The sequence below is a fragment of the Petaurus breviceps genome, unplaced genomic scaffold, assembly GCF_028583685.1.
Source record: "Petaurus breviceps papuanus isolate PSGF00001 unplaced genomic scaffold, PetGlider_PUasm1.0 178, whole genome shotgun sequence".
NCBI classification, from domain to species: Eukaryota; Metazoa; Chordata; class Mammalia; order Diprotodontia; family Petauridae; genus Petaurus; species Petaurus breviceps.
In genome coordinates this window covers 34,055,879-34,081,824 of record NW_027185777.1, presented here as the reverse complement: position 1 = coordinate 34,081,824, position 25,946 = coordinate 34,055,879, and the positions used below count along the sequence as shown (strand labels likewise).

The window sequence follows — 25,946 nt, the reverse complement described above, 5'->3', positions numbered from 1 at the left end:
GCTCCACAGTAATGCATCTTCTTTAATGTCATCTAGTTCAACCTCCTCATTTTACATATGAAATTGAAGAAAGTTAAGTAACTTATTCAAGGTTTCCCTAAGAGATTAAGTGACTTGTCCTGGGCCACAGAATCAGTAGGTATGAGAGGTGAAATTTGGACCCAGATTTTCTGTTTCTTGGGCCAGCTATCTATCTTACCACATTGACACTAAAAAAAATGATATTGTTGACAAAGCAATAATTTTTTCTTGCTGCCTGTACTTACTCCCTCAATTTCTTTTCTTGTCTTATTGCTATGTAACTAGTATTCCTGGTTGTAGTCAATAATGGTGCTAAGAAGTTCATTCTTACTTTAATCTGTGATATGATCATAAGATAAATAATTGAAAGGCATTTTGTATCTCTCCTTTACAGATTACAATAACTTTATTCTAGATATATTCTACTTACCATAATAAGGAAAATTTGATTTATTCTTTCTAAATATATATTTCTATAAGCTTTCTAGTATATTTCCTATAGAAGAATGTGGTATTTCATCAGAAGCTTTTTCTGCATCTATGATCTTTTTTTTGTTATTAATATATACTATTATATTTATAGCTTTCCTAATATTGAACCCATTTTGCATTGCTTATATAAGTGCAAATTGGTCATAGGTACTTAATATTTTTAAGTACCTAATGAATGAAAAACAGTATTAAGGACTTCAGTTATTTTATGATTTTTTTTAATTAATTAAGATTTTTTTTCTGTCACTTGCACTTCCATTCTTTATTAGGAAAAAAACACATCCCTTGTACCAAATATGCAGAGTCAAACAAAACAGATTTCTACATTGTGCCAAAAAATATGTTTCATTCTCCTTTTTGAGCCTATCACCTTTTTGTCAGGCTAGCATTCTTCATCATCACTTGTCATGGGTGGAAATTGCATTGATCAAAATTCTAAAGTATTTCAAGGTTGTTTGTCTTTACAATGTTATTATTGTATAGATTGTTATCCTTGTTGTCTTAACTTGGCTCTGTATCAGTTCATACAAGTCTTCCCAGGTTTCCCTTGAAACCATCCTTTTTTTATGTCACAGTAGTATTCCATGACAGTCATATACATTAATACATTCATTCCCCTTTTGATGGGAATTGCCTCAGTTTCTGGTTTTTTACAATTACAAAAAGAGCCCCTATAAATATTTTCACACATTTTTATATGTGTGAGTCATTTTCTTTCTTTTTTTAATCTCTGCACAGTAGAAACCTAGTGTTATTGGTTCAAAGGGAATGTACATTTTAGTAACTTTGGGGTATAGTTCTAACACAGTTCCCCCAAGTTGTGATTTTCCTTTTTTGTTAAGTTGGCCAATTTTATGGGTGTGAGACAGAACCTCAGTTACTTTAATTTTCATTTTTCTAATGATTAGTGGTTTTTTTTTTCTTTTTGCACTGGGGAAGGCAGGGCAATTGGGGTTAAGTGACTTGCCCAAGGTCACATGGGTAGTAAGTGTTAAGTGTCTGAGGCTGGATTTAAACTCGGGTCCTCCTGATTCTAGAGCCCGTGCTCTATTCACTGTGTCACCTAGCCACCCCATAATGATTAGTATTTGTAGTACTTTTCTATATAGTTGTTTATATTTGGACTTTTCTCTTTGAAAACTTCCTATTTATATCCTTTATTCCTTTGTTAGCTGGGGGTCAGCTCCAACTTTTGTTGCTGTCAGTGTAACTATCCTTAATAAACTCTCAACTCTTAGAGTTTGCTATTTCTAATCTCTTTTGGGCTAGAAAACCAGATAACCTCTCAGCACATTCTGAGTGAGATCTCAAGAGGCTCTTCTTTGAGTAAATAAAGCATAAAAAAATCTATTACTGTAAAGTTGTTTGGGTTACTGTATAACATCTATTTGGGATGTTCTGAACCTGCCCATTCTATTTGATTTGTTAAGACTGTTCATGCTACTGCTTCCAGTGTGATTTTCCTTTAGCACTAATCTGACCTTGTCATACCCCTGCTTGGTAAACTCCAGTGGCTTCTTACTGCCTCTGGCATAATATACAAGCTCCTTTGTTTAGCTTTTTAAAGGCCTTTACAGCCTGGCCCTAACCCATCTTTCCAACCTCACTGTGTGCTACTCTCATTTCTGCACTCCGAAATTTCACTAGACTTGCCTTTCTGTTAACCGCCCTCCTCCCTCCCCCCCAATGCTCCATCTCCTGTCTATGCCTTTGCTTGGCTAGCCCCCTCTGTGAAATCCAGCCTCCCTTTCAGCTCCTAGAATTCTTGTTTTCCTTGAAAAAAGAAGCTCAAGCATCACCTTTCTGTATGAAGCCTTTCCTAATCTCCCTGACTACTAGTGCCTTTCCTACCAAATGAATTAATATTTATTGTGTGTGTGTGTATTCTGCATATTCTTATGCATATATATTCACTTTTTTCCCATTTAGGTTGTCAGCTACTTGATAATTGAGTTTTGTTTTATTGTCTTTACAATGTTATCATTGTATAGATTGTTCTTTGACCCCCCTTCCCTATATCTAGCACAGTACCCAGCATATGGCAAGTGCTTAAATGTTTGTTGATTGATTGATACATATTGTTTTTGCCCAATATAACGTAAGCTCCTTGAGGGAAGAGACATTTGTTTTTGTCTTTATAAAACTCAACTCTTAGAATAATGTGCCTTTCACGTACTAGGCATTTCATATAAATCCTCTAATTGGAAATACTTTGTTAGTTCAGGTAATTGAATGTACTTGAAAGTAAATTATATTTCTTTTAAAAATGTTTTGGAATTTAGACTTCCACTTAATCACCCCAGTTCCATATCAGGGAGCTTTTGTTGTAGATTGTTAATTAAATTTAAATTTAACATGTGACATTTTAATTTAAAAGACTTAAAAATTTCCAAATATATCATGTGCTTTAGCTTGTAGCTTTTCTTTGCACAGCTCTTTTTGTAGAAGAAAGATAAGTGTTTGATTTAGAAAGTAAAAGTAAGTTGATGGAAGTCAAGATGCTAAGTCCTGAGGAAAGTGATTTTCTTTTGAATTTAAAACAATTAAATTCACTGGGATCTCACTGTCCTTTGTTAATACTTATTGAAGGGTATTGGTGGTAATGTTGCAGTGTGAGTTTTAGTGGTGAAACAGTGGCCAAAACAGATTTACTTATTCTTATTTTAATGCTCATAAAAAGATTTAAACTTTTTTAAAAAGAAGAGTATATTAAGATAACATTCTGGTAGAAAAAATGTGAACTTAACCTATAGTTATACCTTCACCAGGGGTCACACTGTTGAAATAGTTAACATTTTTGATAAGTGTAGGTGACATCTTATTGGCCAAGCATTTTTTCCACAGTCTCGTTCTGATTTGTACATTTGCTAGCAGAAAATCACCAACATTTATATATCTTAGTTACTTGGTAGATAATTTTTTTTTCTTGCTATCCATATGTGGAATAGATTGTTTTTCCTTTTCAGCACTGAATTCCGTTCACCAGCAATGTCATACTTGTAAGACTTCACCTATTGTATTTTAAGATCCTTGAGCCCAGCAACTATTTTTCATCTTTTGTGTCTCAACTATATTTCACATGTTACACATTTAACAAATGCTTATTGAAAAACCTAGTTGAATTTAATACTTGCCTTAACATTAAATACAGCATTGATATGGTGGCTAGCACATTAGCCTTTAGTAGTCTAGAAAACCCTGGGTTCAGATTCTGCCTTTCATACATATTATGTTTGTTTCATAGATAAGTTAACTACTTCTCCATGACCCCAGACTATTTAAAAACTCCAAGTTACAGATGAGTTATGGATCAGTGTGGTGGAAGGAGTAAAACAAATACATGAAAACACTTGCATAAAGTTGTCATAGTCTTTGACCAAAAATTTGAAAGAGAGGCATTAGAAGATATGAGTGTGTATCTAAATTTCGGCAGAAACAAACTGACATGGTGAGACTTTATTGCAGAATGAAAGTGAGACAAGATTAATTAAAAACTTAACAAGTTAAGAATTTATTATAATTTTGAATGAAGCAGGGCTGAAATTTATTTTCTAATTTTCAGTTAAAATTGTTTATTAAGCAAGTAGAAAGATTTTATGATAGCTTTAACACTTATTCATGAATTAAAAAATTATTGCACCATATTAATATTTGTTTTTAGTAGATAATTTCCCTCTTCTGAAAATATAATTTGGTTTATATCATTGTTTAGTTTTTCTTTATTTTCTGGAGAATTAGTAGATTGTTAGTGATAATTTGTGAGATACACTGAGATATTTCAAAACGAGGATAGTAATTAATTCATTCAACAAATATACTGTTGCATATTGTGTGTGTGTAGACGTGTATGTACCTATATAGATACACACGTGTATGTTTTGTATATAAATAAAGGGCTGTTGTTCTTTAAGGAAGCATATTGCTTCAAAGTACTCCTAAAAGTCTAACTTATTTACATCCTTTTTTATACCAAAACTTTGATACTCTAAAAATATTTGAATTTTCAGTATAAGGAATACTTTAATCAGATTGCAACCTCTGTGTAACTTAGATGAATTTTAATAGTAGCTTTGACCAAAAATTCATCAGCCTGTAGCCAGTGTTAAGTTGTTCTAAACTAATTAGGTTGTTTTGGCCAGTAACTTTTACTCACAGTTCTTGTTGGGAAGAATTTTTTCTTAATTGACATAGCCTTTGAACATGTAGGGTCTCACAAGGAATGGTAGGACTTTTGGAGATTTATAAATAGTAATAAAATGATAATTTCAAATGATTCTCAATTCTTTGTGATAAAAGAGGTTTTGACTCAGACATTTCACTAATTTGGACTTGACTTCCCCCTCCCCCAGTAGTCATCCCTACTTCTTAATTTTACAGATGAGGCAAATAAAAGTATAAATGAGATTAAAGAAAGCTTTCCCAAAGTTGTACCCTACTAGGACCAGTGGTGGGACTGACTAGACCTTAGGTCTGCTTATTGACAAGTTGTCCCAGGATCTTTCTGCTACACCACTCTGTCATCTGCCAGAAGGAAAATTTGCTTCTGTTTATAGATTATTTTATTTATAATATTATAGATTATTTTATTTATAATATTATAGATTATTTTATTTATTAATTTATAGATTATTTTAAACTGTTTGTCATTTGAGGTGAATTGACTTCTCCACTAAGTTGAGTATTTCACATTTTACTAAAAATGATTGTTTAGGGAATTTGGCTGACTGGTAACATATATTTTATACATAAAGAAAAATGCTTGCCCAGAAAACCTTAAGTAATTATTCCAATGTGTTAGTAAATTCTGAATTTGGAGTTATGGTTTAGTAGGAATATAATTTGGTTCTCAGTTGTAGAAAATGGTATATTTTGAAAAGGGTTATTTATCTTGTACTACATAGATGCTTTACTTGTATTTTTATATTAACAATACAGAACACTTGGCATAGTGTCAGTAGTTGAGATGATTAGAGTAATAACATTAAATTCACAAATAACTTAGTTATTGACAAAAGTTTTATGAAACTTAAAAATGTAAATCCTGTGTTGAAATGATTTTGAATTATCCTATATTGACCAGACACTAGCTCTTTGTAGAGCAGACATATTTTTTTCTTATATAAAGATAGTAATTTATTTTTCCAGAACAGCTTTTATAGAACTCATAAAGAGGAACTATAGTGTTAATTTTTTTTTAATGTGATGCCCCCAAAGCACTCTCCATCAGCATTTCATGGTCTAGCATTTTCTACATCATATTTTTTTTCCCCTATGTGTGAAATTTCAGCAGATTGTTATGCAAAACAGTTTTGTGTCTCTGTGTGACTGAGGAGACAGCTGTTAGCCCTAATGAGGAGTGCTAGCATTACAGTATTTTCGTTGATTGAGACCCACGGAGGGAACAGAATGTTCCAGATCGGGCAGTGGTGTGTGGTGAGAAAGTGCCGGGCTGTCAGCTGGAGGTGTCTGCTCGGCTGCTCGCTGCGACAAGATAAATGAGTTTTGCTGGGGTTTGGCAGAGTCTGAAGCTTTTCTAGGGAGTAGCAGCAGCAGCTCCCCAAACTCCCTACGGGACTGGTACTTTAAGGGTGTCTTGAGCATTACTGTGTCTTTTCTAGTTTTTTTTTTTCTTTTGATGTCCTATGGTAGCTGTCAGGCTTATGAGTTATTAAAAACCTAATGCTTTTTAGCATTCCATTAACAAAGGGTTAGAAGATGTTTGGTTGACATTTTCTTTTATTAATCTGGTAGAGTATTAACTGAAAGTTTAACATAACTAAAAGATACCTGAAGACCAAAGCCCAAAGAGAAATTAATAGACATTTTTTACTTTATTTGAATTCTACAGGTAGTTAATACCTTTCAGATATGATTTTAACCTTCTCTTTTAGGTATTTAGATCTGAAAGGAGCAAAAACAAATTTTCTGATTTTCAGTCAGTTCATTTTTTCTTAACTCCTTTGCAAATAGTAGCATAGAAAATAGGTGAGAATTGTGTTTGTGTGTTATTATCTACTGAGTAAGACATGATTGGCCTTTCTATACTCTGAACTGTTGAATTCAAGTCAAGAAAAAATACTTACTAAGAGCCTTCATATAGTCTGCTGAGGAAGCTACAAATATTAATAAATAAAGCATAGCCCCTGTTATCCTGGAGCTGACAGTCTATTAGGAGGATATAACACATATGCCAATGAAGATAATTCAAAATTAAATCTGCTGAGTGCATGAGAGAGGTACAAATAAAGTACTTGTGAAATGTCCAAGGAAGAGCAGATCATTGACACCTGAAGGACTTATCTTAAGCTTCCAGAGAATTTGTCATTTGAACATTTGGAAGGACATTGTACCAATTGTCTGTGACAGTTTAGTAGTTACCATCTCATTCTATAGTGCATTATAATCTTCCTAACTAAATAGTAAATTCTTTGAAGTTACATGTCTACATGTGTTGTAGAATTAGGCAGTGTGGTATAGGGGATTTAGTGATAGACTGGATACTAGGAAAACTGAGCCTCTGACATTTACCAGCTGTATCAGCATAGGCAAGTTTTTTTTTTATCTCCTTAATAACCTGAATTTCAGTGGGGCGATTAGGTTGCACAGTGAATAGAGCACTGGCCCTGGAGTCAGAAGGACCTGAGTTTAAAGCAGGCCTCAGACACTTAACACTTATTAGCCATGTGACCTTGGGCAAGTCACTTAACCCAAATTGCCCTCCAAAAAGCAAATATATATATATATATATATATACATATACATATATATATATACATATACATATATATATTTTCCCAGTTACGTATCAAAAAATTTTTTAGCATTATTTTTACAAGATTTTGAGTTTCACATTTTTCTCCCTCTATTCTTCTCCCCTCTTCTGAAAATGGTAGGCAGTTTGATATAGTTTATACATGTGCTATCATGTAAAATATTTCTATATTTGTCACAATTGTGGAAGAAGAAACAGATCAAAAGCACAAAAACATGAGAAAGAATAAAATAAGTGGAAAAAATATCCTTTGGTCTGCATTCAGAATGTGGAGATTCTTAGACCTTTTAGGATTTGCTTGTTAGTCATCTCTTAGTCCAGGGCCTCTAGTGTGAGGAAATTTCTTTTCTTGTTTTGTTGTGCCTTATGTTCCATCAAGAATGAGTGACTTTTTTTGTTTTGTTTTGTTTTAAATCTGCTATTGCTCACCTGATTCCCCACCAAGCACGTTTTTCTTTTTGGAGGGTGCTGCTAGTGCTCATATTATTGTAGATCAGAGGTAACAGTCAGAGCCTAAGTTCAAGTTTGTGATCATGATAATTTAGTTAACTGTTTTCTCCTTACTGCATCAAGGATCCTCCTTCCTCTCATTCATGTCAGTGGCTTCCAGAATTTGATCACTTTAGAGTTATAAATTAACTCAAAATTGCAAAAGAGTTGCTGATCCTGTTAGAAGGAACTTCCTTACAGGGAGATGCCTCTCCTAATGAAATCAGTTCCTGGAGGCAGAGAGAGACACACACACACAGAGACAGAGAGACATAGAGAGAGAGATGAGAGATCTCATTTTCGGAGATAATTCTCTCCTAGTTATTTACAAAGGCATAGCTTAGATTTTTGTTGTTGAGGAATAGTTACAAATCATTTTAACTCATACATTATAACTCATTCTTATATAACATGAATTACAAAATACTTTCTTCATAATAGATGGGTGGTAGTATAGACTATTTGAAGAACGTTTGGATTTGGAATCAGGACTTGTATTGCTATCTCGGCTCTCCCACCTGGTTGGACAGTCACTGAACTTTCCTGGGCCTCGTTTTCCTCATAAGTCAGAGAAGAGAGTTTGACTAGGCATTCTCTCAGATCATTTTTGGCTCTAAATTTGTGACCCAGGGATCTCATTTTCCTCATTTTACAGATGAGACTGAGGCACAGAAGAGTTCAGTGACTTGTTCAAGATAAGATAGCTAGTAATCATCAGAGCTTGAAATCCAAACCAATCTTGAAGAAGACTAGTACTCTTTCTGTTAATACTATATGCAAGCTTAATTTTTTCCCTTCACCTCTATTATCTAGCCACTCCTTCCCTCAAACTGGAACTCTGGACATACTGATCAAGGAAAATACTGCTTGAGGAAATCTGACATCTCTTTTCTATTTCTAAAGCCAGGTTTAGAGCCTAGGTTTCCATAGCAGATTCCAAGGAAATCCAGGGATAGGTACTGTAAATTGTAAGTAAGACTATAAAGAATTGAGGTGTATCAGCCTTTTCATCTTATGATGTGGCACAGATTGCTAGAGTTTCATAGGGCATGGATTTTTCCTATGTTTCTAAGGGCAGGATTCCCACCATTTTTGGTTATGTCAGATTTGAGATTTTTTGTCTTGCTTTCCTTTAAAAAACATGCAATGGAAATACAACAGGACTATAAATACCTTCTTTTGTGAGTATTTTGTGAGCTTTCATAAAGATCACAGTTCTCTGGTGAGATTTAATAATGGGATTTTGTTGGCAAATTTCATTTGATTCTTATTGAGCATCAAAAAACTTCAGTTAACTGGGGCAGCTAGGTGGCACAGTGAATAGAGCACTGGCTTTGGAGTCAGGAGAACCTGAGTTCAGATACAACCTCAGACACTTAATACAAAACCAGCTGTGTGACCTTGGGCAAGTCACTTAACCCTAATTGCCCTACTTTCCCCCGTCCAAAAAAAAAAAGCAAAAAAAATAAACAAAATCAAACTTCAGTTAACCTCTACTAAATATCCCTGCAGATGATTAAGGCATTTTTGGGTGCTGTTCACCTCGGATGAATGTTGCCTGTTACCATTCCCTGTAGGCTAATAGCAATTTTCAGTTACTCTTATAGTTTTGATGGATTTCAGAGTAAAGTAAGACTTTCTGATAGTGAATAAGGTAAACTGATTTACAGTAAATACAAAGGCATCTGGATCAGAGTTCAGCCAGACTTGGAGACAGAATGTATGTGATTTGTATAGACAAGATTTCCTTCCTTTATGCCCTTCTCCTTCTGTTGGTAAATTCTTAAAGTACTTGATAAATTTAAAGTTAAAGAATGCTTTTTACTAAACCTTATTTATGTGTTATGTGGTATTATGTGGTAGTGAGATTAGGCCAACCACTTTTCTTATTATCTTAACCTAAAGACATCTGTTACCATAGTTTGCTTTTGTCCATCAGTTAATCAAGAATTTCTGGACACTTACTGTGTCACATGCTCTCCCAGGTGCTACAGGAGAGGTGCATGTGTGACTTAGTCCTGGCCAACAAGAAACTTACCTTTTAACTTGGGAGAGAGATCATTAAATGGTCTTTTTTTAGGAATTTTATTTATATTTGTTTAGATATGTTTAAAAGGGTGCATACATGGAAAATGTGCCCTTTTAAAAAATATTTACAAAAACAACATACAAGACTTCTCCTAGACTGTGTGTAGTAGTTGTGTGTGGAGAAGATGATCACAAAGTTTTGTGAAGCTCTTTGATTCAGGTATCATGTCAAATTTTCCATTAGTAGTTTCACTGCACTTTGGCATTACATTGAGAAACTTTGTATCATCAATTCAATAGTTAACGTCCTAATTAGAACTTAATTTGAAGTCAATTTAAATTAAGAAGGCTTTTGTAAACTGGGCCATTGTGACATGGATAGTGCTAATCTTAATCAGTAGTCTGAATAGAACATGAAATCAAATTCTTATAGTACAGCAGAAGTGACAGAAACATTGACATTTTAAATTAGAATTACTAAATTCTAAAAAACTGATGTGCATGACCCCAACTAGAGAATATGCCAGTAAATCTAATAAGTAGAAATCAGTCAAGCTTTTGATTTAGGGGCTCGTATATGTAGTCACGAGAAATGATTCATGTTATCCAAACAGTGGTCAGTATTCTTTTAAAGTAGGGTACTAGGTTGATAGTTTGTGTGCCTCAGGCTGATGAGGTGGTAGCAACATACTTGTGTGCTGTAGGTTCATTTGACTTTTAAACTAGAGTAGTCACTTTGAAAAACTTGAAATGTGTTACAGCTTCCAGGGGTTATAAAGCTTGGCTAGTACCTCATGTCTCATAAGAATTGAAAACTCACTGTTTCCTTAAGCCCTTAAAGATCTGAATCTGGGTTTTATTTTATTTTTAAAATAAAATTTCTTTTAGGTAAAAGAAGGGGAGAAAGGGAAGGAAGGGTAATAAATACAGTCGGAACTTATTATATAAAGAAGTAAGATTTCTGTCATGGAGTTTCAAGCACAGGACTTCATGAAATCCTTTTCTATTTCTTATCTCAGCTTAGGGAGACCAGAAAGGCATTGGGTATGGTTTTATCTGTTGATAAACACTCCTATTTTAGTTGAAGAATTAGTAATGTTATAAAGAATCAAAGATGTTGGAAAATAGTGAAGAGATTGAGTATAACTTTGAATGTCTTTTGTAATTTATATCTAGTTGTGGAGACCAGAATAATTTTTGAATAATATTTAAAATTTGTACGTTTAAATTTTAGTCATTAAGAATTACATGCATATACATCCATACAATATACATACACACCCATACACATATATATATATACTTACATATGTATATGACATTGTATTTAGGTTGAGAGTCATGTTGATCCAAATATAGGCCATATTCTTCCCAAATTTGCGTTGTGAAAAACTGGAGGGACCTGTGATTAACAATCTTAGAAGAAAGGCACCAAAAATAACAAAGGTGAAGAGGGTGGTGATAAAAATATTAATCAGACCTCTGTATTGGAATTGAAAGAAATAGTAAAAAATAACAACCTCATGGGAAAGATTTTTTTTCAGTGCATTAATTTTGTGTAATTTTTAGAGGTTAATTTTTTTTTCCATTCAAAGAAATCTCACATATGGCATTTTTTTGGTGGTCTATATTCAGACCAGTGAAATTATAAATTGTAGAAGACGCATGAGGCTAAAAGATATTAAACACCCTCTTACTGAATCTCCCTTTTTCCTGTTCTTGCCATTCTTTAAAATAATCCGGGTTTCCTAAGTCACTGCCTACACCTTTCTTGGCTCTTCCTTTGAGTTCTTTTTGACTCCCTAGGACCCAGTCCTTCTATTCTGACAGTATGATTTTTTAAAAATGGTTCTTTGAAGTACTTGGTGGTAGAAAAGTTCAATGAGTGGTTCTGATTATAGCTTTTTGTTATATTGTTCTGTCTAAATATACAGTAAGACCCTGTGGTAATACATTATTCTGATTGCCCATATATATAAGCATATTTCTGATTGATTTGATTAAAAGTTACATTTCAGATAATTTATGGAATTATCATAAACCATATACATACATATAATTTTCTTCACTCTCTCACATACTCAAATATATAGGAATTCATGCAGGTTTCAGCCTATATTTTTTCATTAGTTCCTCTTCCATTTTTTTTTGTTTTTGTTTTTTTGTTTTTAGCAAAAAGAAACTAGGATACTGATAGAATAACCTTTTTTTTTGTTGATGAAAGAGAAGAGAATGGGATTTACCAAATTTGATGAGTTTTATTTGTTAGTGAATTTTCAAAGTATGAGGAGAAGATACTTTGTAGAGTAGAAGACACTATATAATTTTTATCACTTTACATAATATGAATCATCACATCAACGACAACCCTCTTAGAAATTTACAAAAGTTATTGTTGTATTATGTAATGGGACAGTATGTGATACTGTCTATGAGAATATTAAGAACAGTGTGAATTGAATTTTTAAAACTGATATTTTATCTTTTACTTTTAGCACTGTGACCTCTGCTGTGTTTACTGTGGGAGACAATGTTGTTTCAGGCAGTGATGATCGTACTGTAAAAGTATGGGATTTGAAAAATATGAGGTCCCCAATTGCAACTATCCGAACAGACTCTGCTATAAACAGGTAAAATTAAACCGTTTGTTATATCAAGATAAACATTATATATATATATGTGTGTGTGTGTGTGTGTGTGTGTGTGTGTGTGTGTGTGTGTGTGTATACTTATATATGTATATACACACATGTATACACACACACACACACACACACCCCAATGCTCTGAAAAGTGTTGAATATAGTTTCCCCAAACATCTAATTTAGATTGTAAATGAATCTTTTTGGAAGAGAATTTACATATTTCATCTTTGACCCTCAATACACATTCACTTGTGAAAAATAAAATCAGCATGGGATGGTATGGTTTAAAAATAAATTAAGTTCTTTCTGTATTATATATTAAACAGTGGGTAGAAACTACAGATAATTTTTTAATACAGTAGGTTAACTATGTGTCTGGTTTTGAGTACCAGCTGCATAGAGTGGAGCTGGAGATAAGTAATTTTGTCCCTTGCTTCAGATAATATCTCTAATACCATATTTTTCAGTAAAATACAAAAAGTAGTTAATAGTTCTTTTTAGTGGGCTCAATAAATTGTTCTGTGAAGTCCTATTTGCTAGGTTCTGTACATAAACTATTTTTATCTCTTCTCTGCAGGATTAATGTGTGTGTTGGTCAAAGAATCATTGCCCTTCCACATGACAACCGACAAGTTAGATTATTTGATATGTCAGGAGTACGATTAGCAAGGCTGCCCCGAAGTAACAGACAGGTAACTGAGTTACTACTTTTTACTACTTTTCAAAGTGAGTACTGTATCTCTTCTGTGGTTTTGTTGAAGGGTAACTATGAACTCAAAATTTGATAAATTAGTTATTTGAAACTGTATGCATTGAAAAATCAGGCAACTAAATAACGAACTAATTATTGGATAATAGACCTGAGCTAGGGCCAGCTTTACACATGATTAAAGTATGCTTTTATCTATGTAGTTTGATTTGAGGGTCACCAGTAGGTCCTTCCAAGTTTGCAAAACATCTGTGTGTATGTGTGTGCACGCACACACACCTCTGCACAAATATGTATCAGCCTATCATCGATGTTTGACACCTGTCAAAAGGGCAATATTCCTCCTTGTAGAGAGGGATATGATATTAAGTACTATCAGATATTAATACTTTAGCATGAATGAGTTCCTTCTAGCATGCACAGTTCAGAGTTTAGAGTAATGCACAATATGTGACTTGTGATATAGGGGAAAGTAGGGAGGGAGTTTTTTAAAAATCAAAGCCATGTAAAAGGAGTTATTGAATAAAGAGTTAGCAGAGATTCCCCAAAACATATGTAACTGACTTCCTAATTTTGCATTAAAAACCTAATGAGGTTTTTTTAAGAGTAAAAATCCTTATTAATTTAGTTCCATTCTCAATCTGTGATAATTTCCCAGCTCCAGCATTTACTCTGTGTGACCATTTACCTCCTTCTGTGAAATGAGGATAATCGTCTACTTCATAGATTCATAGATTTAGAGCTTTAAGAGTCTTTAGAGTTCCTTACCTATCCACCTCACAGAGTTGTTATAAACCTTAAAGTCCAAGTATAATAGACCAGTTAATAATAGACATCAGGTTTGGGTGGGGATGAAAGTTAGAGAGGATGGTTAGGGTTAAGGATATCTAACACACATAGGCCTCATTAGCCATGTCTTACCCATTAAACATGGGTATCTCTCAAGGTTTTTGTTATGGGACCTTTTTTTCTTTTTCTTCCATACAAATCTTATCAGTTCTCATGGTTTCAGTTATCATCTCTGTAGTTCCCAGGTCTATATGCTGAGGCCTAGTCTCTCTCTAATAAGCTACAGTCATGCATCTCTGACTTGCCTCTTGGATTTCTTTTACTGGATGTCATATAGACATCTCAAACTCAGCATGTCCAAAATAGAACTCCTTCTCTTTCCTTCCAAATCCTCCCCCTTCTGAACTTACTGTTACTCTACTGGTAACACTATCCACTTAACACGGTGTCATCCATGAGAACTCTCCCTCATCCAAATATCTGTGATTTGAAAGATCATGGGAAATGGAAGAAGCACCACAAGACTGAAAAGGGGCAGATGTCTTGATTTTTTTGAAAAGGGAAGAGAACACAATCTGCAAAAGGTAGGTGAGTGAACTTGAAGTCAGTTCCAGGGAAAACCCTAGAATGTGGTGCTTAAAGAGATATTGTATTAGAACAAATAGAAAGAGAAGTTGTGATTACAAAGGACCATCTTGTTTTCATTGATGATATAGAAATAAAACTTCATCACCTTTTTTGACAGAATTAAACTAGGAGATGATGGTATATAGTTTACCTAGATTTTAGCAGAGTTTTTTTTTTAAGTATCTCATAATATTTTTAAGAAGGTAGAGAAATTTGGCTTCAAGGAATATACAATTCAGTGGATTTAGAATTAGTTGTATAGACAGACTAGAGTAGTTGTTAATTCAAAGTCAACATGACAGAAGATCTCCATTGGAGCACTCTAGTTATCTGTGGCTGGTCTTGTGCTCTTTTCACATTTTTTACTAATGACTTCTGTAAAGACGTAGATGGGATAATAAGTGGATTTCCAGGGGACTCAAAACTGGGGGCTAGCTCTAACAGAATGGATGGAGAAGGGATCCAAAAGAATCTTAGAAAACTGGAGTGTTGGGCTGAATCTAGTTCGATGGAATTCAGTAAGACTAATTGTGAAGTATTGTGCTTAAGTAAAAGACTTTTCACAAGTATGAAATGGGGGCAAAATGGACAGATAGCAGTTCTGTCCATTATCTGTGCCAGAACTCCCAAAACAGGGTCAGGAGGAGTTAGACACAGTTAGACACAAACCACTGAAAGACAATAACAAATGTCATATTGTGTTTTTATTTATTTTGTTAAACATTCCCCAGTTATATTTTAATCTTGTTTGAGTTTGACACCTTTGATATAGAATTCATTTGGTTCACCAAAGGATTGAGAAGGAGAGGGGAGAAGAGTTTAGGGTAATAGCCTGGAAAAAAAAAAATTAAAGGGTTGAAGAATGGGAGTATGGGGAAGGTGAAGAATAGTTAGAGATTGTAAAAGCATGGAGAGATAAGAAGATTATAGTAAGAGAGGATTTTCAGAGTACATGAAGAGGGAAATTGGAATACTTTTGAATGATTTCAAGATTGAGGATATGACCATCTCTGCATAGTTGAAGTGGAATAGAGGAGTAGATCATAGGAACTGAGGGGGATTGAAGTATTAGAAGGTTAGTGTATTTGAGAGAAGGAGAAGAGGAAGGAAATAAGTATTTATTTAGCACCTACTTTGTTCCAGGCATTATACTAAGTGCTTTTAAAAAATATCTTATTTGATCTTCACAATAATCTTGGATGGTGTTCACTCTTTTCAGTTGTGTCTGATTCTTTGTGACTCCATTTAGAATTTTCTTGGCAAAGATACTGGATTGGTTTGCAGTTTCCTTCTCCAGCTCATTTTACTGATGAGGAAACTGGGACAAACAGGCTTAAGTGACTTGCCCAGGGTCACACAGTTACTAAGTGTCAGAGGCCTAATTTTTAACTCAGGTCTTTCTGATACCAGGCTCATCACTCTATCCTCTATTGCTGCCTACCCACCCAATCTTGCATGGTAGGTGCTGCTATTCCCCATTCTACAGTTGAGGAAACTGAAACAAACAGAGATTAAGGGACTTGTTCAGTCACACAATTAATAAGTGTTTCAAAGCAGATTTGAAGTCAGATCTTCCTGATTACAGGCCCACTGCACTATCCACCTGCCTTTAGGTATTATAACAAAAAAGGGAAGAAACAAACACTTACTCTCTGCCAGGTGCTTTTCTTGACTTCGGGCTCAGCTCTCAGCCTGAATATTACAGAATCGGTAATATATGTTCTAAGTTCTCTAATTTGAGGGCAGTTGGAATGGAGAAAGACTGTAAGATAGGAACTGAACTTATTGAGGAAGAAAGGAAGATGTCCTTTCCAACTCACATTCTTTGATCCTCTGATTGATTATATTGTCAAGGACATAACCAAAACCTTTCTTTAACATGATAAATAGAATTTTCCAGAGCTTATTCTCCATTGGCATAGCTTTTGAGAACTCAAGATTACCAACTTACCATTATGAGGAGTCAAAGTAGAAGCTTGTGGAGGTCCAAGTTCACAGTGAACCATTAATGCCTACTCTTTGGGTTCAGCCATTCCACTAGTTCTGAATCTACTTAAAATTGTAGTGTTGTTTAGATCTCATCTCTCAGTCTTTGCTTTTCTTTTACTTTAACAAAAATTATATTGACGTCTCATCTTGGCATCATGTTCATTTTTGAAAAATGAACAAGAACCCTCCCATTCTCCTTTTCCAAAATTGAAATTTTTTTTTGTGACAGAAACAAGCAAAAATAATTAATACAATGACAGCATCTAACAGTTTATAGAACATTTTCCTCTGATAGTCTCCCAACTCTCTGTAACAGGGGTGGGGAACCTGTGGCCTTGATGTTCCCCACCCCTGTTCTAAAACCTTCCTTTTTTTGTTTTAATTTGTTTGTTATTCTGAACTTAACACTCCCTCCCCTCTCCTTTCCCCCTGAAATGAGCATTTTCATGTATGTAAGTAGAACAGAAAAAGAGTACATGAAACTGTGATGGATCTGTTATGAGATCTCTGATCTCAGCTTGATTTTTTAAAAACCTGTTTTTATTTTGAACTTATATACCAAAAAAGAGAATTTTGTATACAAATTAAAATGCAAAAAGAGAATTTGTACATGAAATTGTGAACTTCTGTACTGCTTGTTTTATTATAATAATAAACTCTCATTAGTTTAAAACTCTCCCATTTATCTGTGATTCTTTCTGAACTTGCTTCTCTTCTTTCCTATGAATTTAAAAAAATTTCAGTGATTCTTGACCTTTTTATTTCTCCTTTTTTTTTTTTTTTTTCGTCACCATTGCTTCCTTCCCTCCAGCAGATCTTTATCCCTATTTAAAAATCAGGTAGATTAGAAAAATTAACGTTCCTAACAAATAAGCCTGGTGGCTGTGTCTACAATGGTAGCTCTCCTTCCATATTCTTATTCCATCACCTGTCTTATCTTTGGCCTTCTGGAGGTATAGGTGGTTGTTGCCTTGATCAGATATCTGAAGTGTTTTAAAGTTTTTCTTTACAATGTCATTGTACAAATTGTTCTCTTGGTTCTGCTTATTTTACCCTACTTTGGTTCCTATTTTCTTGGATTCTGTGAAATACTCTCTTTCATCATTTCTTATGGTACAGTAACATTCCATTATATTCAGATTCACTTCATTCATTCCCTAATTGATGGGTACGCACTTTCCTTCTGGCTCTTTGCTACCGAAAAAAATGTGCCTTTGTAAATGTTTGGTTAAATATGAGACCTTTCGTTCTGTCTTTGATCTACTTGGGATTTGTATGTAGTATATAGACTACTAGAAGGCCTCTCATCTTACAGATTATTCTTATTTATGCCATTCTTCCTTTGAAACAAGCAACTGCTTTCTCCTCAGAGAGTCTCACTACCTCCTTTTTGGGAAGAGTCATCCAAACAGAAGCCCTTAAAGCTTAAAACTTCACAAAGACTTTTTGGAATACCCACTGTTGTGCTGTTCTGAAGTTTCAGTGGCTTTCTTTCTCTCCTTAAGTTCTCATTTTTCCTTCTTCTATTCCCCTGGGGGTGGGTTTAGATCCCCCCCCTGCATTTTCAGATGACACTAATTATATTCTTATTCTCTTCTGTTGTTTTGTTTTGTTTTTAAGAAACACTTTATTCTACCAGATACCTTGAGGAGTGAAAAGGCTTCGTAAGAGACTATCTTGTCTACTAGTAGGGAGAATAGACTTTGACTAATGATCACAACTATTTGGTCTTGGCAAAAATAAAATCATTGCACTCTTTGTGCTGATCATGTAGCACTGTAATTGTATTTGATTTGATTTTTCAGTTTTATAGTTTCGTCTTAAACTTTTTCTGTCTTACCATACTGCTTTCCCAGTTGGCTGAATATCTTTATTACCAAGTAATATTGATTCTTGTAGAGTGAATTTTTGGTATAAAATTAGATAACGCTGCTTAAACAGTTTATATCATTTCATCAAATGTCTACAAATTACTTGAATACTTAAAAAATTCCATGATTTCATAAATACAGCTATTCCTACTGAAATAAGTTGCGACCTATAATTATGTTAGTTTGTATTAGTTGCTCATGGCAAGAGAAATTCATGACTTGTTTGTTCACATTCTTGTGAGGGGCCTGTTGTAGCATTATAACTGGTCAACACCTGCAAAAGTTTAGAGGCATCAAAATAGTTTATTAGGCCTCTATGAATAATTCTGGCCCTTAAAATGCATTTTTGTTTTGTCGTAATTTATTCTTTACTTTTTTTTTGTTTGTTTATTTTAAAAAAATGATTCATTGATGCACTTTTTTTCTTAATATCACTTTCACTTCCCGATTACTCTTCCATCATAGGGTATTTCTTAACACATCTTTATATATGTGTAACCTGTAATATGACTTCTTATAGAAAGATTTATAACATATATTTAAAATGATTTGGGAGTATTTTCTTCTAGTAATTCAATTTTTGTTAGGGCTTACATTTGGTAGACATTAGAGTGGAGTGTCATTCCATTTTTTTTTGTTTGAAAAACTGGTGCTCTGTATTTTTTCTAGTTAATGTAATGGTACAAAAACAATTATTTGTCCATACAGAAATTTAAATGCATCTTGTCAGGATCATGAAATCATAGTTTTGGAACTGACAGAAACCTTAGGTGTTATCTAGGCATTCCATCTTATCATAAGACTATAGGTTTCTAGCTAGAAGGGATTTGAGAGGCCATCTAGCCCAACTGCTTCATTTTGTAGATGAGAAGCTGAGACTGGGGTTTGGTTATAACTCTACAGATAATTCTTACTTCTTTACATCTAGCCCCAACTCCTACCTCTTCCCCAACCATTCCACGTAGTGTTTTCCCTCTGAGGGTTCTCTTCCATTTACGTTCCGTCTATGTATTTGACATTACACGTTGTTTGCAAATTGTCTTCCTCATTAGAAGTTGAATTCTCTGGAGGTGAAGACTGTGCTTTTGCCTTTCTTTCTATCTCCAGTGCTAATTTGATTGCCACTTTATAGATCTTGTTTTTGGACATTAATTTCGGTTTGTTTGACTATTACCAGGGCCACAGAAGAATGGTGTGCTGCTCAGCTTGGAGTGAAGATCATCCAATATGCAACCTGTTTACTTGTGGGTTTGATCGCCAGGCCATTGGCTGGAACATCAACATCCCTGCTTTGCTACAAGAAAAATAAGATCTGTGGATTCTCCACAATTGCTTTTTTGCCATAGACTTTTAACTCATGCAGATATTTCTGCGTATTGGTCTGCCATTATTGTGAGAATTTAACCCTAAAAAGGGGGATTTGTAAATGTTTTCCACATTGTGCCCATTTTGCATGAAATGACCTGAAAATGTGCGATCATTTTTCTTCCCTTGATTTCAGCCTTGTATACCTTTTATATACTGGCATCCATTGGTCATTAGAAATGAAGTTTTCTTCCCATAGAGCACATAAAATGCTCATGAATTATTCCACATTTGATACACGAACAGTAGGGCATTACATTTCTGTGAATTCAGTGTCAATGTGAAATCCATATACTCGTTGTGAGATAGATAGTGGTCTCTTGCATTTTACAGAAAAATCATAAATATCTGCTATGTTTTGAAAAGATTGAAGGTCTGATTTTGAGTTGGTGTAAATTTCACTGGTAGTCACATATTTCATGTTTACTTCTTACATGAAGTTTTGACATGTAGTGCTTCAGTGTAATACAGCTTCAATGATAGGTTTGAATATAGTTCTGTAAGAATAGTGTGAATTTGAGAAGTAAAAGTTTAGCAGCTTCTAGCATGTATAGAATGTTGACTCATGACATTCAGAGGAAGTTTCTTTTTAAAAAGAAATGTTTTCTGCCCTATTAATATTAAGTCATTTCAATTTCATAAGGTCTTGCACTAACAAATTCCAAAATAGGATTCTAATCACTGAAATATATTGAAGCAAAATTTAAAGCACTTTAGTTTATAGCTGTGGTTATAAACAGTTTATAGAAGTTTCAGATGACTTATCCAATGACTGTGACTTGACCTTTGTGAGAAGGACTTGCTACTTTTTGGTGACCTACCTGAAAACAAAATCTTTTTTTATGTTCTACACCTTCAGTTTGCATCTTTATAAATAGGTCCACTTCCCTGGTGGCATTTGAGAGCCAGCAATGCGAATACATGAGTACTACCTCACAAATGAATGTTATGAACTTTGAATCTCACTGTGGCCTAGTTAAAGCACTTTTGGTTTATAGCTGGAATATTAAATTAAAATCATAAGGGAAGAAGACAATCACACCAAATGTATCTTGAATATAAACAATTTGCTTTTGGTTTGATAAAGTTATAACACAGAAAAATATTTGTATGTTTGGAATATTCTTTTTTTCTCTGAGACTAGAGTTATTGCAGTACCTTACCATATTACAGAGTGAGTGATCCTATTACTCTTAGCTTTGAGATCAGAATGTTGTACTAAAATTCGTAAGTATTATTTCTTATTGACTTGCAGTCTTGCTTAAAAGGCATCTTAGTGTACTGCCCTTCACATTTGGATGGCCATTTTCTTTTATTCATAGTTTTCTCCTTTATTTTTAGGTGATGTGGAAGGGTGGTTCACAGTTTTTTAACTGATAACACCCATACAGTAAGGTGCAGGGCTAATTGGATATAGGAGGCTCTTTAGAAGAGCTTATCATGAATGAAATGAATGCCACATTTTTTTTGGATACAATAAATAGAGCAGTAGCTGAGCTTACAGAATTAGATTCTTGTGCATTTAGAATAATTTTGCAGGGCTTGATTAACTTATTAATTAGTGTGTTCAGGAATCAGAAAGAAGAAAAAAGGAGGGAACTTGTAAAAAGAGTGAGTTAAAAGTTAAAAGAACAAAAGAATAATATTGTATAGAGCTGGTGTTTTTTGATGAAATGATAAGAAGTAAATAAACATTATTATAGTAAATTTTTCTTTGAAACTCAGAAGGCTTTGATGTTTTCAAATTTGTTGTTTTTTATTAGCTTAAATGCAGTTTGAGGAGTCCAGAGTTAGTTGCCACTATAATAAATAAAAGTGCTCCAGGTTTCAGCTACTGCTTTCTGAAGAATATTTTGCCATAATGTCTTGATTCTTTTGAGGCATTTGCTATGACTTATTTTTACCCTGTTATGCATTAGCTTTTGAAAAATTGATATTCAAAATGCCATTTCCTGTCCCCTTTATTGTATATGCAAAGGCCTATGTATTAACTTGCTCTTGAATGCTAGATTACAGAGATAGTATTATTGACTTGATTTCTTTTAATTTGGAAATTTCAGATATTTTAAAATCACTGCTGGAAATAGAAATATGTATATATATGCATGTATATTATACATATGCATACATTCATACATCCATATATATATATATATATATAAATGACTGATTCAACCTTTAAAAACCAAGTTTTAGCCTGTTTTTGCTTAATGTTTTTGAAACCTTTAGAATACATGACATGAAGGCCATTCAGATCTATGCAGACCAGTATCCATCACTGCCAGCGGCTGCTTACTTTTACCACAAACTAGAGGGGCCAACCTCTGACACCAAAATGAGTGTACACACTCGTTTTCATTGGTAGTAAAGTAAATCTCCAAGGTGCTAGAGCTGAGTTCTCAGGAGCAGGCTAATATTTACACCATTAACTACTGTATCATCTTTTAACTTGATTTTACATAGTATCTATTTGTGGCCATAAGTGTTATTTCCAGCAAGTCAGGTAGGCAGTTGGTGATAATGAATTTTTTGGGGTTGAAATTAAGTCATGCTTCTAGCCACTCATAGTACCATTTGAAATAGTGTTTCAAGAGAGAACTGTTTCATGCTGAATGCAGACATGTCCAGAATTTCATTTAATAATGGAAGAAAATGTGTTAGGGAAAAATATGTATTGATGCAGAATTTCATAGAAGATACATTGTTGGGCAAGACAGTGGTCTTGTGTGGCTTTCTTTTTCTCTACCAGTGCACATCCCTTTTTTACAGATTCAAAATCTGTACATTTTTTGGAATCTTATGTAAAACATTTGCTGTCTAAATCTGTGAATACAAATTTCTTTTGGAAGAAATATGTATTTGTAAGTGTTGTATGGATCTACTTGTTTTTTTTATTTACTTTTACTGTGCTGATGTTTTTTAAGTGTTTAGTGTCTTCATTGAAATTTGAAATTCATTAAAACATCCATGTTCCGTGATTCCTGTTTTTGAAGTTATATATGAACTACTCTCATGTTTTATTACAGCATTCCATATGTGTTTCAAATAGTTGTGCTTTGGTCAAATAACCGTTTCTGAAAATGGTTTTTATCAGACTTAGAAGTTTTCCACAGCTAAAATGAGAACAAGTTAGATAAAAGTTATTACTGCCAATTTGAATTTTTTAAAACATGTGTAATAGGAAAAATATGAAGTTCACTATCTTGTTCATTTAATGAAGTACCAAAACAAAAAAATACAAATTTATTTCTATTTTTTTTTCACTGGAAACAAATCTGTTAAAAATAGAACTTGGGCAAAGCAATTAAAAACATTTCTTTTTTTCCTGTAGAGGTCATTAAAATATTAGAAAATACTCTATTCTTATTCCAGTTTGAAAGTTTAACATTTTTTATAGTTAAAAAAATGGATGCTCTTTACCATGGGAAAATGTAAATCAAGATTGACAAGTAGCTCTTTGTACATCATTATATTCTTATATGAGTGAAACATCATGGCAGTTATAGAAACCTCCAGGGACTTTGAAATATTACCTGATATTGTCTCAGTTATTAATAGTTTCTTTTTCACAATTTTATAGTTCATGACTTAAGATAAACACTGTAGGAATTATGTATTGCACTTCAGAGATCCTAGGAATTTCTTCACCAACTTTCATAAAATAATTCTTTATTAACCTGACTTATAACTCCCTTTATCCTAGCTTGGTCTCCTTAAATCAATGGTCATTGTTCCTGTTGGGAAATAGTAGACTAAGCAGAGAAATGGAAAGATGCTTCTTGTGTCTAGGTTCTGATGTTCTGGTGAATGACTAAATGGGATGAGGACTTGGGACTGCATAGATATAAAGGGACCAGAGTGAAGTTGGGTTCATGTCTCATCTCATATACTAAAGCACTTGGGCCCAGTTAGTGCACATATCTTGCCATCTGTCCTTCTGCTGTGTCTCTCTTCCTACAAGGAATGACAACCCACCTTGACCTTCAGAGACCCTTGCCTCCTACCCCCATCCCAGGGAAATTAACCTATTCAACTTTGCAACTTTACTACTTACCAGGGCACAGCTGCTTGTATTACACAGTGAGTGCCTTGTGCACTACATGTGTATTGCCATCAACTTTTCCCTCAGTCCCCTTTTTTAAGTGTTTAGTGTTTTCATTGAAATTTGAAATTCATTAAAACATCCATGTTCCATGATTACTGTTTTTGAAGCTATATATGAATTACTCTCATGTTTTATTACAGCATTCCATATGTGTTTCAAATAGTTGTGCTTCGGTCAAATAACTGTTTCTGAAAATAGTTTAAATCCCCCTATCCCCCAGAGCTCTTACTCTTTGATCAATAATCAAATCATATCAATATTTCCATTGCTATCAGACAAAATATGACCATTTATATGGCCCTATGGCTCCACTCACAAGCCTTGTGACTCAATCAAAGCTCCCAACTCATTGATGTATTTCTAATATTATATTAGCACAATATTCATATTTATTAAGTGCTTATTATATGTCCGGTCATGAAAGCTGGACACGACTGAAAATAACTGAACAACAACAGCTTGTACAGGCACTGTGCTAAGCATTGGGAATACAAAGAAATGACAGTCCCTGCTCTCAAGGAGTTTACCATCTGATAGGGGAAGACCACATGCCAAAGAAGCAAATTCCTGAAAGGAGATAAAAGCAATCTACCCTATCCTAAATATCAACCCTACCTTGTTAAAGTCCCTGAGAGCAGGATAAGGATACACTGACTGTGATGTGGATCAGAGGCTCTTTCCTGGCCGCCTGGGTTTGATTGTCTTTCCCTCAAGAAAGAGTTATCGATGTTGATTAGATTTACATGTTTTGACTGGGTAGTGTCATAAAGAGCAATGATATTTCCTTTGAGGTAGAAGAGAACTCCAGATGGCCACAGCTAACTCTGGAGAGAATCCCAGCAAGAGATGATGGTAGTAGCTCCGTAGAGAAACATCAGTGTGAAGCTGTAAAAGTAGCAGTCCGTTGCTGCTGTGGGAGAGAAGTGGAGAGCAGAGAGATGCCCTCCCTTGGAGACAGTGTTTGTTCCAGCTGGTATGCAGCTCCAGCACATTGAGTCATCTAAAGAGTATTCCTTCTCCCACCAGTGGTAGGGGAATCTATGGGAAATCACACGTCTTTGTATATGGTGGGATCTGCCTTTGTTGTTTACTTTGCTGTTTTATACTCATTAAAATCTTTGCTATTTAATTTTTGGTTTTGGTCTATTGGTAGAAAATATACTGGATGGTGGTTTGAGCTATGCTTGCATGACTGCTTACTTGAGATATGCTACACTGAGCCTAGAGATAGAAGAAGAGGTTCCAGAATCATGGAGGACTTGTTCTACATGTTTGAAACCTAGAGAAACCTTTCATATTTCTTGTTACTCTTGCTCACTTGCTTCTGTTGTGGTCAACTCTTTGTGACCCCATTTGGGGTTTTCTTGGCAAAGATGCTAGAGTGGTTTGTCATTTCCTTCTCCAGATCATTTTACAAATGAGGAAGCTGAGTCAAACAGAGTTAAGTTTGCCCAGGATTACACAAGCTAGTGGGTGTCTGAGGCAAGATTTGAACTTCTAGAAGATGAGTCTTCCTGCCTACAGGCCTGGCACTCTGTCTACCAAGCCACTAAGCTACTTTTGAATAATTCCTTGTTTTTTAATGTGTTCAAGTCACTCTTCACTATCCTCTGTCTCTCCTTTGGGCAAACCTCAACTTCAACTCAATAAACATTTCATGTAATTAAAAACAAGTTTTTAATAGCCAGCTTTTGTAAAAATGAAAACCAAGTACTTAAAAAACAACAGAGCCACTTTGGGGCTACAGAGAGCTCTATTTATACTGGACAGAAGATTTTAGATTATTATATGCTTATTCACATTTTTGCAAATGACACTTTGAGGAACAAATGGTGCTTTAAAGAAACAAACATGGAAGAGAAAAATCATGGGTGTAAATATTAGTGTCTTTGTTTAACATCTGAACAATCGGCTGGACATGGTGGTGCATGTCTATAATCCCAGCTACTGGAGAGGCTGAGACTACTAGGTGTCTGGGGCTTTGGTGTTGTACATTGCAATGGTTTAAGCCAACTGGGGCTTTGTACTGAATCCAGTATTATTT

At 34.4% G+C, this 25,946-nt stretch overlaps 1 protein-coding gene across 1 annotated transcript in view; it reads left to right on the top strand.

The window, feature by feature from the left end:
* Positions 1-22,775, top strand: part of WDR37 (WD repeat domain 37) — a 98,736-nt gene extending 75,961 nt beyond the window's left edge. Inside the window, exons 12-14 of the mRNA XM_069086537.1 lie at positions 12,298-12,432; positions 13,025-13,139; positions 19,610-22,775. Coding sequence (XP_068942638.1) covers positions 12,298-12,432; positions 13,025-13,139; positions 19,610-19,741 — 382 coding nt within the window. The 3' untranslated portion in view covers positions 19,742-22,775. The remainder of the gene's footprint in view (positions 1-12,297; positions 12,433-13,024; positions 13,140-19,609) is intronic.
* Positions 22,776-25,946: the final 3,171 nt, after the last annotated feature.